Source organism: Hemitrygon akajei, chromosome 7 (assembly GCF_048418815.1).
Source record: "Hemitrygon akajei chromosome 7, sHemAka1.3, whole genome shotgun sequence".
Classification (NCBI taxonomy): Eukaryota; Metazoa; Chordata; class Chondrichthyes; order Myliobatiformes; family Dasyatidae; genus Hemitrygon; species Hemitrygon akajei.
In genome coordinates, this window is record NC_133130.1 from 176,516,332 (window position 1) to 176,531,571 (window position 15,240).

Below are 15,240 nucleotides of genomic sequence, written 5' to 3' on the forward strand. Positions count from 1 at the left end.
TAATTGCCTGTAAGCTCTAGAGACCACTGAAAATCCCAGGGGATGAGCAGATTCTGAGGTCCTCAAACTGCCTATCTGGCACCGACAATCATTCCACAGTCTAAGTCACTTAGATCACATTTCTTCCCCATTCTGATGTTTGCTCTGAACAACAATTGAACCTCTTGACCATGTCTGCATGCTTTTGTGCATTGAGTTGCTGCCACACTATTGGCTGATTAGATGTTTACATTAACAAGCAGGAGTACAGATGTACCTCATAAATTAGTCACTGAGTGTATACACTATAATTAAAGGAATTACTGACTATTGTATCAAAATTGGGAGCTTACAAATGATGATTCAAAATACTTTGCCCACTAAAACTAGAATATATTTTGCCATTTACTAGTGTCTTATTTGCATGCTGAGAAAATAAACTTTTAGTAAGATTTCCTATTTTCAAATATCCTTAAGGATTCTAAACAACAGCAGCAATGCACCACCAAGAACCAGAACTGCACCCACATTCCAACTATTAAAATGGTTCAGTAGCTACGTAATATGCACAACTACAAGAACAGAATGTTCCATGCTACATTCCCAGAGAAGCTATTTATACAAATGTGTTCACTAGAATTCAGACAAAAGCTACAAGTAGTTTAAAATTATCCATTTCCTAATTATATTCATACTGCCTCTGGTTAGAAGATGGCTATATCGAGACTCCTTTAACCTCCATTCTGAAGTACGAGAACAGTTCAACATGAATCCCAGTTCCAAACTTCTTTAACCATTTTGCAAAAACAAAAATGCGGTTCACCCTTTGGAATAGTCATCTGTTTGCATTATCCTTCAAATGTACTAATAAGAAATATTTAATAACTATAGGCTTTCATTAAATCTTATTCAATTCTAGCAATAAGTACAAGAGCGCGAGCAGAAAGAAGTTAAAACAGCAAATTTTGCTGTTGATGAGTTTCACTTTCCAGGAGCAAATCCGGGAATTTGGGAGTCCAGAGTCAAGGACTGGAGGCCCAGGGGTGGTCTCCCCCGGGACTGGAGGCCTATCTGTGTGAGTGGTTGGGTGGGAAAGGAGTTTGCCGCTGTTGCTTGTGTTGTTCAGCTGAACGTTGTGGGCATACTACGTTGGCATCAGAAGGTGTGACGACACTTGTGGGCTGCCCCCAGCACATCCCTAGGCATGTTGGTGGTTAACGCAAACAACACATTTCACTGTTAGATTTGATGCACATATTATAAATAAAATCTGAATCCGTTAAAGCAGCAAGACTCATTTGATTGGCTTATTAGACACCAGCTGCCAATAAAAAAAATTTAAGAGGATACTGCAACAGGGGCTCAGTGTCACAGTGGAGGATTTGGGGGCTTTAGTGAAGACCAGTTAAGACCCCAAACAAGAAAAAATCTGCAGATGCTGGAAATCAGAGCAACACACACAAAATGCTGGAAGAACTCAACAGGTCAGGCAGCATCTATGGAAAAAAAAAGTACAGTCGACATTTCAGGCCGAAAACCATAGGCAGGACTGGAGATAAAAAGCTGAGAAGTAGATTTAAAAGGTTGGGTGGGGGGGGGGAAAGGAAAGAGAAACACCAGAAAGAAATCTGGAGGAAGAGGGATGAAGAGCTGGGGAGTTGTTTGGTGAAAGAGGCAGAAGGCCATGGAAGAAAGAAAAAGGGGAAGGAGCACCAGAGGGGGGTGATGGGCAGGCAAGGAGATAAAGTGAGAGAGGGAAAGGGGGATGGGAAATAGAAAAGAAGGATTGGGGGGACATTACTGGAAGTTTGAGAAATCAATGTTCATGCCATCAGGCTTCCCAAACAGAATACAAGGTGTTGTTCCTCCAACCTAAGTGTGTCCTCATCACAACGGTGGAGGAGGCCATGGATGGATATATCGTAATGGGAATGGGAAGTGGAATTAAAATGGGTGGTCACTGGGAGATCCCACTTGTTCTGGCGGACGGAGTGTAGATGCTCTCCGCGAAGCAGTCTCCCAATCTATGTTGGGTCTCACCAATATACAGGAGGCCACACCAGGAGCACCGAACACACTAAGTGACCCCAACAGACTCAAGTTGAAGCGTCGCCTCACCTAGAAGGAATGTTTAGAGCCCTGAATGGTAGTGAAGGAGGAGGTGTAGGAGCAGATATAGCACTTGTTCCATTTGCAAAGATAAGTGCCAGGAGGGAAACCAGTGAGGAAGAATGAATGGACAAGGGAGTTGCATAGGGAGCGATCCCTATAGAAAGCAGAAATTGGAGGCAGAGGTGGGGGGGGGGGGGGGGAAGAGAAAGATGTGCTTGGTGGTGGGGGGGGGGGGGGGAAGAAAAACAGAAGTTAAATGTAAACACAAGAAAGTCTGCAGATGCTGGAAATCCAAAGCAAAACGCTTAAAATGCTGGAGGAACTCAGCAGGTCAGGCAGTATCTATGGAAATGAATAAGTAATTGATGTTTCCTTCCTCAGAATGGAAAAGGAAGTGGAAAGACGCCAGAATAAAAAGGTAGAGGAGGGGGAAGGAGGCAAGCTCAAAGGTGATAGGTGAAGGCAGGTGGGTGGGAAAGGTCAAGGGCTGGAGAAGAAGGAATCTGACATGAGAGAAGAATGGACCATAGAGAAAAAAAAGGAAAGAGGTAATAGATAGGTGAGAAGCAGTAAAAAGGTCAGAGTGGAGAATAGAGGAAGGGGGTAGTTGGGGGGGGGGGGAGGAAATGGGGGGGCTTTTACCAGAAGAAATTGACAAATGTAGTTTACAAAGTTAAATGTAACTGTATTGTGGATAGTACAGCCAGGAGAATAAGCAAATTTCTCAGAATGATCGAGAATCCTGAAGACCGTGTAGCCTGTCTGGTACCTGGATTTAGGATATCTCATCTGACCTGTAAAGGAATTTGAGTGCGAGTGAAGACCCAGTTGTTGTGGTTCATGTGGGTATCAATGATGTAGGTAAAACAAAAAAAAGGTTTTACTGGAGAATCTGAGCAGCTAGGGATTAAATTAAAAAGCAAAGCAAAAGAAAAGGTCATCTCTAGATTGATACCTGAGCAATGTGTAAATTAGCACAGGGTCAGAAAGATTAGAGAGTTAAATGCATAGCACAAAGTTTGGTGTGGGAGAATGGGATGCGAGCCACCTGAACTAGATTGGGACCACGGATCTGGCAAATAACATAACTGGGGCTCAGGATAGGGCTTTAAACTGAGTAGGGAGGGTGAATTCAACAGGTTGGAAAAGTATGAATGAAATAAAAAGGCAGAAGAGTGCAGAAGTTCCTGAGGTCTGTGGAATGACATACAGTGTTTGGAAAAGGATAAGATTAATTTCCTGCAATATGGAGACAAGTGGAAGAGAGATGGTGAATACAGGACTAAAGGCATTATATTTGAATGCCCACAATATATGAAACAAGGTGGATAAGCTTGTGGTGCAGTTAGAAATTGGCAGGTACAATATTGTGGCATATTTCTTACTCAATGTTAGTATTATCAAGGAGCTGATTATCAGCTTTACGAGGAGGAAACTAGAGGTTTATGAGCCAGTCATCAAAGAATCACAGGTGGAGATGGTCAGCAACTTTAAATTCCTCAGTAATATTATTTTGGAAGACCTGTCCTGGGACCAGCACATAAAAGCAATTATGGCAGCACTCTACTTCCTTGGGAAATTGCAAAGATTCAGCATGACATCCAAAACTCCAGCAACAAACATCTATAGATGTGTAGTGAACAGTACATTGACTGGCTGCATCACAGTCTGGTATGGAAACACCAATGCCCTCAAAAGGAAAATCCTACAAAAAGTAGGGAATATAGCCCAGGCCATCACAGGTAAAGTCCTCCCCACCATTATGCATATTTACAAGAAGCATTGTCACAGGAAAGCAGCATTCATCATCAGGGACCTCTACCACCCAGGACATGCTTGCTTCTCACCTCTGCCATCAGGAAGAGTTCCAGGAGCCTCAGGACTCACACCACCAGATTCAGGAAAGGTTATTACCCCTTAACAATCAGGCTCCTGAACCAAAGGGGAAAACATCACTCAACTTCACATGTCCTGTCACTGAAGTGTTCTCACAACCCATGGACTCACTTTCAAAGACTCATTTCACATCCTTGATATTTATCGCTTATTATAGTTCTCTCTTTTAGTGTTTGCACAGTTTGTTGTCTTTTGCACACTAGCCGAATGCCCAAGTTAGTGTGGTATTTTATTGATTCTATTATGGTTACTATTCTATTTTGAATGTATTGAGTATGCCTGCAAGAAAATGAATCTCAGAGTGGTACATGGTAATATATGTACTTTGGTAGTAAATTTACTTTGAATTATAGCTAAAAGCTCAGACCTGAGAGCAAAACATCCACAGATACACTTTCTATCAAAAAGACAGCCAGATGGGTGGGGGGTTGGGATGGCTCTCTTGGTAAAAATAATTAAATTAAATCTTTAGCAAGTGACATATGATCAGAATATGTAGAATCCATGGTTAGAGTTAAGAAGATGAAAGAGTTAAAAACTTACTTATGGGCATTCTATACTGCCCTCTGAATAGTTGCCAGGATGTGAAGGACAAATTGCAACAGAAAATAGAAAAGGAATGCAAGAAAGAGAATGTTATGGCAGCCGCAGGAGATTGCAACATGCAGGTAGACTAAAGAGAGAGAGAAAAAAGGCTGGCAGTGGATCCCAAGAGAAGAAATTTATAGAATAGTTATGAGATGGTTTTTTGGAACAGCTTGTCAAGTCCACTAGGGAAAAGGCAAATCCGGTTTTGGTGTTGTGTATTTTGTAACAGTCTTCACTTCTGCAACATGCCAGAAATTTGAGTCGGGGCAGACACAAGTGTACCTGCTATTACTAAGGTGCTTCAGAGGCTGAAAAGTTTGAAGGTGGATAAATCACATCGACCAGATGGAGCACACCTCAGTGTTCTGGAAGACATATCTGAAGTGATTAGCAATGATCTTCCAAGAATCACTAGAGTCAAGAATGCTTCAATAAAACTGGGGGGGGGGGTGGGGGGGGGGGGAAATCACAGGTGTCATTCCACTCCAAATAGGAAGGGAGGCAAAAGATAGGAAAATTCAGGCTGGTTAGGCTGAACTCAGTGTTAAGATTTTAGAGTCCATTATTAAGGGTGAAGTACATGATAAAATAAACAGAAGTCAGCATGCTTTCCTTGCCTGACAAATCTGTTGGAAGTCTTGAAAGAAACAGGATAGGCAAATGAGTAAGTGGATATTGTGTTTTCTTATATTTTCAGAAGGCCTTTTACAAGGTGCTGCATACAAGGCTGTTAAACAAGATAAGAACCCGTGTATTACAGGAAATGTACGAGAAAGGGCAGAAGATTGGCTGACTGGGAGAAAGCAAACAGTAGAAATAAACAGGGCTTTTCTGATTGGCTGCCAGTGACTAGCAGTGCTCCACAGGGGTCAGTATTGGGTCTGCTACTTTTCATGTTATGTTAATGATCCAGAATACAGAACGGATGGCTTTGTGGCCAAGTTTGTGGATGATACAAAGTTAGGTGGAGGGTGTAGGTAGTGTTGTGGAAGCAATGAGTCTGCAGAAAGACTTGGACAAGTTGGAAGACTGAACAAAGAAGCGGCAGGAGGAGTACAGCATTGGGAAGAGTATGAATAGTGACAGATTTTTTTTTTTTAATTGGGAGAGATTTCAGAAATCAGAGGTGCAAAGGGACTTGGAAGTCCTAGTACAGGATTCTCAACCTGGGATCTTGCTTAATGGCATTGGTCCATGGCATAAAAAAGGGAATCCCTACCTGAAAGGTTCACTTGCAGGTTCAGTTGGCAGTAAGAAAGATAAAAATGAAGTGTTCACATTCACCTTGCAAGGACTAAAATATAAAAACAAGGGTATAATGCTGATGTTTTAAGACTTTCATCAGACCAGCTTTTGGTTCCATACCCAAAGATAAGCTAGTATTGGAGAGAGTTTGGAATTTTACAAGAATCCTAGAGATGAAAAGATAAACAAAATGAGAAGATTTTGACAGTGGGCATATATCTGCTGGAGATTAGAAGGTGGAGGAGGTGGGAGTGAAGATCTCATTGAAATCTACTAAATACTGTATTGAAAGGCCTGCGAAGGGTGGGCATGAGAGAATGTTTCCAGTAGTGGGAGAGTTCAGGATCAGAGGGCACAGCCTCAGAATAAAAGGGTCTCACTTTAGATGAGGAATTTCTTCACCCAGAAAGTAGTAAGCCTGGAATTCATTGCCACAGACAGCTGTGGAGGCAAGTCATTAGGTATACAATATTATGATTAGTAAGAGTATCAAAGATTATGGGGAAAAGGGAATGGGTTGACAACAAAAATACAACCAGCCAAATTCAATAGGCTAAATGGCCCATTTCTGCTCCTGTCATAGTCACTCCAGAACTCAAAATTGCACTTTGAACCCTCTAGCAATGGCCATAATTCTTTAAAAAAAAACTGCAATCCTGGTCTTCCACAAAATTCCTGCTGTAGAGGACAAAAATGAACGAACATTGTATTGTATTGTTTTCTTTTTAACATGTGCTATAGAGGATTTTGGCTAATATTCCTTGCTACTGAAAATGTGTCACCTACATCAGCTGGCTCCTGTAATGCAACAGCTTTGCTGCTACAGCACTATGCAAGAATCAACATAAAATAGCCAACTTTTTTTTGAAGCAGACAGCAAAATATTTGCCATCCCATCCTCCATCAAAATGATTGAGGATCATTCCAAATACACCTCCCATCATTGACCCGAGCAGGTGTTCCCAACCATTTTTATGCCATGGAGCAGTACCATTAAGTAATAGATCTGTGGACCCCCAGGATGGGAACCCCTGCCATAGGTATTAATATCGTCATTACTTACGGCTTCATATCATAGTCTCTAATGATCACAGTTGATTGTTATGCTTTATAAATGGGTATCAAAAGCATATTTTTCTTTAAATCACAAATTATACCATTTCCACACCAGTTACATTTTCGGAAGACATTTAATCACAAGTCAAAATATCAGCATGGTTGGTCTGCAGTCAACGAACTGTTCTCAGTTGCATTCAGAATAATGGAAACATCATGGCACTGTGAAGAATTCCATTTCATTATCCGACAAGATCATATGAATAACACTCTCCAATACAAATGAGTTTAACATCCATTAGAACAGAAAAAGACTCCCCATGTTAAACAACAATTTTTCAGAGGACACCGTTACAAATGATCACTCAAGTACATTTCAAACATTCTATAATTACTACACTTAAATGTAAAATCTCCATTCCCTGGATGTGATCATCAACATCTGCATTTATTGCCCAGCTCCAGCAGGTTAATTTAAATGTAGCAAGAACATCAATGTAATAACTATAATTTAACCACTGCACCAGAAAGCCACTCAGATAAAGCAACAGTATTCTATTTTTGTTAAGATTATATAGTTTTTTTTTTCCTGTTAAATCTCAAAGTTAGTTTTCCCATATTACACAAAACTGCAGAATTCTTCATGTTACATAATACTGCAAGATGCACTGTTGGACATCTAAAATAGGAGGATGAGCCATACTGTAGGCATACTTCCAGCCACAGCTCCTGGGAGCCAGATTCAAACCTGATTTTGATGCTGTCTATGAGGAGTTTACACATGCTTTCAGTGAACTAGTGAATTCCTTCTGGTTGTTCTCGATTCCTTGCTTGAACCTTTGCTGGTAATTTAGTTGGCAGAAAGAATCAAATGGGAGTTGATGTGCATGAGTAAGAGGGAACAAGCTGCAGAGTATGAGGGAAGTAAGATGTAGGAGCACTCTCCTGGGATTTGCTCCATGAACTAAATAGGTTTCCACCATACTGTTGCAAGTATGAGGCAAGGCTATTTGTTTAAAGCACCACAACCCATTGCAGAACCAGTTTAGTCAGTGACTGGCCAACATACACAAGCAAATATTGCACATTGTTTTAACATCATTATGTATACCCAGTGCTAAGAATGACTTCATCATTCAATTAAACATCTCCACCTCTTCCCAGTCTTTGCTTTAGTGTAGAAACACAGGCTATGCCTAGGTTACAAGCATCCAAAATGTACAATATTATTAAGAGTCGAATTTACATGCATTTATTCCTAGGAACAACAGACTGGTTCCGCTCTCCACTTTGTTCCTTCTCAGTTGCGTTTGATGCCATTTATTACAACACTGTGGAGGTATGGTTACCATATCTAGTAGTATGGATAAAAATCCACACTGACAAGTAGATAAAAATCAATACAAAAATCTATATAAAAAAAAGGAATCTAATCCTTACCCAGATATAGCTGTAAGCTTAAAGAAAACTGGATATTTCTGGAATACCACAGTGCTTAGAATGAGCCAAATTGGTGACTCTCCAAGCAATTATCCAAAGCCTCTCAACTTGGGAATTTTTCTTTACCAGCAAACACATTATTGCCAGCTTCTTCCAGTCCATCTTCTAAACTGGAGTTCATTCAAAACACCACTGCCTGTCCTGACCTGCACCTAAGCATATTCATTCATCACATGGTTCAATTTGCATTGTTAGCCATTGACTCCACAGCAAAATGCCCTCATATCAAGTTCAAGTTTATTGTTTGTTATGTAGGCGAATAGGCTTTCCACGGCCATGATTGTTCTTGGCAATTTTTTTCTTCAGAAGTAGTTTGCCATTGCCTTCTTCTGAGCAGTGTCTTTACAAGATGGGTGTGCCCGGCCATTATCAACACTCTTCACAGATTGTATGTCTGGTTGCATAACAGGACTTGTGATATGCACCAGCTGCCCTTAAGACCATCCACCACCTGCTCCCATGGCTTCCTGTGACCCTGATCCAGGGGGGCTAAGCAGGTGCTACACCTTGCCCAAGGGCGACCTGCAGGCTAGTGGAAAGAAGGAGAGCCTTACACCTCCTTCGGTCGAGACAAAGTACATTTATTATCAAGTTATGTTTACTTAATATAACCTTGAGATTTATCCTCATGCAGGCAGCTAAAAACAAAGAAACCCAATAGGTCCCATCAAAACAAAAGAAGACCGTCAAACACCCAGTGTATAAAAAAAGAAAAATCATGCAAACAATAAAAGTAAGCAAATTGCTTTCGGAACTGAAGTTCACAAAAGTGAGTCCACGCTATGGTAGTTGCAGGCCAGACGTAGTTTGCTGCAGAGATGAGTAAACCTTGTGGAGTAACAAGTTTAAGTTCAGCACGGAGACGAGTAAACCTCGAGAAGCAGTGATTTGAACTGGTCCATGCCTCGCCTCTGTCCCTGACACCCTGTCCTTTTCAATTTGGCCCAGCGCTTAAATCGTCCAGACCCTGCGCATCTCCATACCTTCACCCATTACATATATTAAGCTAAATAAAATGTTCCTCCAGACCATGGTGCACCTACAAAATATACATCACACACACAACACAAAACAAAATATTACCACAAATAAGTACATAAAATATCAAAGTGCATATAGTACACAGCACAAGTAAATACAGTAAGCAACTCACAGACCTAGTGACAAGACCTTGGGGGAGGCAGGGTATTCATTAGTCTCACAGCCTGGGGGAAGATGCTGTTACCCAATCCTCTAGTTCCAGTCCTGATGCTTCTGTACCTCCTTACTGATAATAGGGAGCCAGGGTGATTGTAGGATGGCTGGTAGGGATCCTCAACAATGTCCTTTATATACAATGATCCCAGTAAATGTCACAAATAGGGGGAAGGAGACCTTGGTGATCATCTTGACGGTTTTACTATTCTCTGTAGGGTCTTGTGATCAGATGCTTTGCAGCTTCCATACCACACAATAGTAGTAAAACAGGACATTCTGTTGGTGCTTCTCTAGAAAGCTGCTAGAATGGGGGGGTGGGGGGGGGGGGAGGTAAAAAGCAGACAGCCTTGCACACTTTAATCTCCTCAGAAAGTGTACACACCGCTGCAGCTTTTTATCTAGTGAGGTAGTGTTTGGGTCCAGGTTAGATCGTCCATATATACCAAGGAACTTTGTGCACTTCACCAGAACTCTCGATGTGCAATAGAGAGTGGTCAACCTGTGCCTTCCTGAAGTTCACAATCATCTCTTGTCTTGTCCATGTTAAGATTCAGGTTGTTGTTCTCAAACCATCTGACAAGCCTCTCTACCTCCTCTCTGCATGCCGACTCATCTTTGTTGCTGGTGAGGCCAAGCACTGTCACATCATCAGCAATCTTGATGACACGATTTGAGCTGGATCTGGTAGTACAGTCACGAGTCATCATCAGCAAGCCTAAGCACACAGCCTCAGGAGCACCAGTGGTCAACATGATGAAGCTTGAGATGTTGCTACCAACTCAGACTGACTGAAGTCTTTCCATCAAGAAGTTCAAGATCTAGAACCTAACCCCTTAATTGCTCTGTTCGGTTTTTGGGGCGAGACAGATTTATGTCTGGGTCCGACCAAATGCCGAATACTATCCTTTGCCTCTCTCCTGGCGAGACGCTTGATCCTCCTTAGATGGAGAGATGTTGCCCCGCCCACTCATACGCAATGGCTTAACGACATTATGGCCTGCTTGGACCTCGAAAAAATTCATTATTCAGTTCTTAATTCGGATCTAAAGTTCCATAAGGTCTGGGGACCTTTTATCAAACCTTTCATAACCTTCCTCTTGACTAGGGTTTTTTTTTTCTTTTTTTTCTCTTCTTGCTTTCAGCTCCCTTTTTTTTCCTGGTAGTAGGCATTATTATCCTCTGTTGCCAAGTGTATTCACAGTCTGGGAGTTTGACTGTCCAGACTTATACTCTTTATACTGTGTGGTGGTTGGTCTGGAGTTGTTGTTTTTTTCTTGTGTTGGGGGGCTTGGGGAGGACACTAAGCTCACTTGTCTTTAATTTAGGTGCTTTTTTGTTAAATTCTCTTCCTTTGTAGCATATTGTTATTGTATGCTTAATCTTGCACTGTATTAATGCTCCTCATTGGGATTTGGGGTTTTTAATTTTGTAAAATGTTTTGAAGAACTAAGTTCAAGATCCAGTTATAGAGAGTAGTGTTGAGTCCAAACAAGAACAGTTCTGTAAAATCAGTGTTACCCCTCCCCATTTCTATATTCTCCTCCACCTCTATAAATAGTCATTGATGCCAGCTCTCTTCCAATATTAACCTGAAGATTTTAAATCACCCTCCCACTGGTGGCAATGCCAACATGGACAAAAGGTTCTTCCCAATGAATGGACAGCCAACTTGTAGCAAGATAATCATTTATCTGCATACCCTTGCAGATAGTACAATTGTAAATACTGTGAGGAGGCACACACAAGTGAGATAGATCAGCTGGTTGAGTGGTGTCACAACAACAACCTTGCACTTGGGTCAGTAAGACCAAGGAATTGATGGTGGACTTTAGGAAGGGGAAGTGGGGAGAACACACACCAGTCCTCCTTGAGAGGTCTGTAATGGAAAAGTGAAAAGTTTCTGGTTGTCAACATCTCTGAAGATTTATCCTGGGCATAACATATTGATGTAACTACAAAGTAGGCATGCCAGCAGGTATATTTCATTAAAAGTTTGAGGCAATTTGGTATTTCACCAAAGATACTTGTGAATTTCTACCAATGTACTGTGGAGAGCATTCTAAGTGTCTGTCTGGTATGGAGGTGCCAATTGAGTGATGAGCATAATGAAAATGATGGCTGAGGGTAAGAGCAGTGAGGCCCAATTCAATTTTCTACAACTAGTTTAGAAGCTATTTGTCATGTATTGTAACAAATCCAAGGCAATTCATTGAAGTTTCGTCCAACCAAATTTGTTGCAATCTTCATAATGAGTTATTGGGGTAATTGGGAGTACAACAACTTTTAGAGGGAACCCCCCAGGTCTTGGGACCTTTAGGATTTTAATCAATGTTCTAACAAAAGGAACATGTTTGTTGATAGCAAGGCAGCAGGAGAAGTCCAATGCAGTTAAATATTACCAGTCTGATCTTTTCTTCCCTCAGTGAAGTGATCCCAAGTTTGTTAGTAGTGCTATCGAATGAACCCTTTGGTGTGCAGTTTGGTTTCCATTAGGTGACTCAGCTCAAGGTTTGGTGTAAACATGTAAACTAAAATTCTTGAGACAAGAGTAATTAATTTTTTTTGACATCTGGCCAAGAATGACAACATAGAAAAATAAGACAATGGAAATTAAGGAGGAAAAATTCTACTTGAAGTAATTCCTAGTAAAGTGGAATACAATGTCCTAGCTTCAATACAGGAAATTGAATTGATAAATGCCAAGTATCCACTCCCAACATGGCAATGCAGATAACGAAGTAGCTTGTGCCTATGTGCAAAATAACACAATCAATAAGACATGGGTTGACATGTAGCAAATAACACCTGTGACATTCCCAACAAGCGCTGGTTAGACTTTCAATGTCAAAACATTAGTCATCAACATGTTGGAAGTCATCACTGAGCAGAAACTAAATTGGACCAGTTAATATTAATAGTGCATCCAAGAAACAGGCTAAAGTTTGTGTTCTTCAGCAAGTGATACATTCTACTCTTTCCACATCAACATTGCATTCCTGGAGTACTGCAGGATTAAGCAGAGTAAATCAAGCAATTCTGCATTTTCTATAACAAAACCCATTTTCTCGCACCCCTTCCATCAATTAAAATATTCACTCCTTTGGGAAGTAACACATCTGCCACAAATATGCCAGACACTAACCTTCCCCAGATCAGAAAAATTTAAGCCTGTTACATTTATACAGGCAGTTATACATTAGGATGTGATTATTTGACTGAAACGTACAGAAGCTACTTCTTGCAGAATGTGGCAAATCTCTGAAATTTTCTACCATAGAAGGTTAGCTAGACCATTGGAGATATTTAAGGAGGAAGCAGATATTTTTTGAAAGATCAGACAATTGAGGGCTATGGGGAACTGGCAGAACAGGAGAGGTGGACTGGGCATATTCTTCATTGTCACTAGGTCCAAATCCCTGAATTTCCAACCCATAGCCATACTGAACATCAGGGCAGGTTGAAGGGCTGAGTTGTGCTCTTATTTTCGTACATTATTAACAGAAAATCTAATCATCATCCTCTTGACAAAAAATGACATTACTGTCACTATGTCTCACCCAATGGTCTCCAACTCAACTAAACCAGCTGCATTAATGGCTACAGGGCTGATTGGGACCCTCTTTTGTGTGCAACCCACAACCTGGCACCCTAAAGGCTTTCCACCATGTACAAGGCACAAGTCTGGATGAGTGTTGCTCAAACTCAAGTTCAACAAAATCCTCCGCAAAGCAGACCTAAAACTGGCAGCTCATTCACCAGCCTAAACACGCACTCTGTATAGCAATGGTGCTAACTTACAAATACACAGAAATTACTTTCCTAGGGTATTCTAACAAAACCTCCAAAACCCACGGCTCTAATATCAAGACAAAAGCAGCAGATGCAAGGGAACATCAGAAATGCAGGCACATGAAGTGACAAGCCATCACAAATGGGAAATATGTTGCCAGTTCTTCATTGTCACTAGGTCCAAATCCCTGAATTCCCAACCCATCAGGCAATGGCTGGATATTCATCAGGACTTGGACGTCGTAAAACCAGCTTCAAAGTAATTATGAATGTGCCAGAGATACCCAGCCAAGTGTCCCACATGTTTGCAATCCCTCACTTGTATGGCCCATATCAACTCAGCACTTCAGTACCCAGACCACCACAGAATCAAACATGTACACCAACACAATGGTTCCATTAACCCATATTCAGATTGTTTTGATGAACATGTGACAAATAAAGCTATAGTGAACTGCATGAAGCACCGACACAGTCAGAGAATGTGGGGGGGGGGGGGGGGGGGTTGCCTGCAAGTTAGCGTGGTGACAGATGCAGCAATGGGAACTGACACAGAAAGGGAGAGGTGGATCACCTATAAAAGATTATGCTCTCCATACTTTCTGGAAGTTAACAAATTGCCTATAACCGCACTTGAACTTCATGTTTACATAAGCGTCTTTCAGCTTACGTACTCAGGAGCACACATTCCTCATAATGCATCCGCAATTGCATTTTCACTAACTCTACTCTGGTTACTCCATGCTCAACTCCAGACACTTTCCCTTCTTTGCATCCCTGTTGTCTGCTCTCATGCAATGTCTCCGCAATATGCATTTCCACCCATCTCCAGTGCACTGACTTTCTCTGTTTGGAAGCATCAACATCGAGTTTCGCACACGCACCTTTGTACATGCCGTTCACGTTTCCTAGATGTTCGCAGGCATTCACTGGCCACACTTCCACACTTGAGCTGCCATGCACACGCCCAGCACGTGCGCTCCTCTCGCGCCCAACACACACCCACCCCTCAAAGAAATAAAAAAAAATCAATCACCTCGCAAAATTATTCCTCGACCAAAACCAATTCAATTCCGAACGCAACATAAACAAGCAAGGTCGCTGCTTGGGAGGGCGCACAGTTCCAATGTGATTAATCGTTTGTTTTGAACGAACGGTAATTGAGTCGCCTTGGATGGAACAACGATTGCAACAGAACTGATTCCGATCAGATGAAGGTTGGTTCAGTCACAACACCCAAAAAAAAAGGGACAGGTGCACCTGCCGGCTCCCTGAAACTTTCGAGGGCGATGGGAGCCGCGCGGGACTAATCGTCTCGACGGCCGGACTCACCGTATACTCGGATCCAGCCCTGGTACAAACTAGAAGCAAAGTAGAGCAACGAGTCCAGGTCTATGGTCTCCTCCATCGAGTGGCCGCCGTGTCCGCCTGACCGAAACTGTCACCTCTCCTCATCACAGTCCCGCGCCGCCCGCGGAAGGTCCTCACCTTGCCCTGCCCCGCCCCGCCCCGCTACCTCTCCACTACCTTTCCCTTTACAGAGTAAAATCCTCCTACCCCTGTATTTTTCCCCTCTCCCAAAATCCAACTTTCATTTACGGCTCATCTAGCCAAAGTCAGCGCCTTTTATTCAATTCGAATTAAATCACCTGGCTCCGAGCTCGCTCTCCACCCGCCTTCGCGCTCAATGCTCAGTGGAGGACGCGTGTTGATTGACGGCGAAAGTACCCACTCGACAAAGGGGTTGGATTTGATCGACAGATATATTATCCATTTAGCTATTAATATAAAAACTGATTGGCAGGATTAGTGACCACACAGGAATCCTCTAAAGTGGGCGGTTGTTCCAGACAAGCTGAAAAACCATTTGCGATGGAA

The 15,240-nt window shown here is 42.0% G+C and overlaps 1 protein-coding gene across 4 annotated transcripts in view; it reads right to left on the reverse strand.

Annotated features, from left to right (window-relative positions):
* LOC140731201 (disabled homolog 2-interacting protein-like) overlaps window positions 1-14,858 on the reverse strand; it is a 597,104-nt gene extending 582,246 nt beyond the window's left edge. For 3 of the 4 annotated variants that reach the window (XM_073052659.1, XM_073052661.1, XM_073052657.1), the window contains exon 1: window positions 14,695-14,858. In XM_073052659.1, coding sequence (XP_072908760.1) covers window positions 14,695-14,770 — 76 coding nt within the window. In that variant the 5' untranslated portion in view covers window positions 14,771-14,858. Of the gene's footprint in view, window positions 1-14,246; window positions 14,295-14,694 lie in introns of those variants that run through there. The other variant, XM_073052658.1, reaches the window with a different exon arrangement.
* Between the last annotated feature and the right edge of the window lie 382 nt (window positions 14,859-15,240).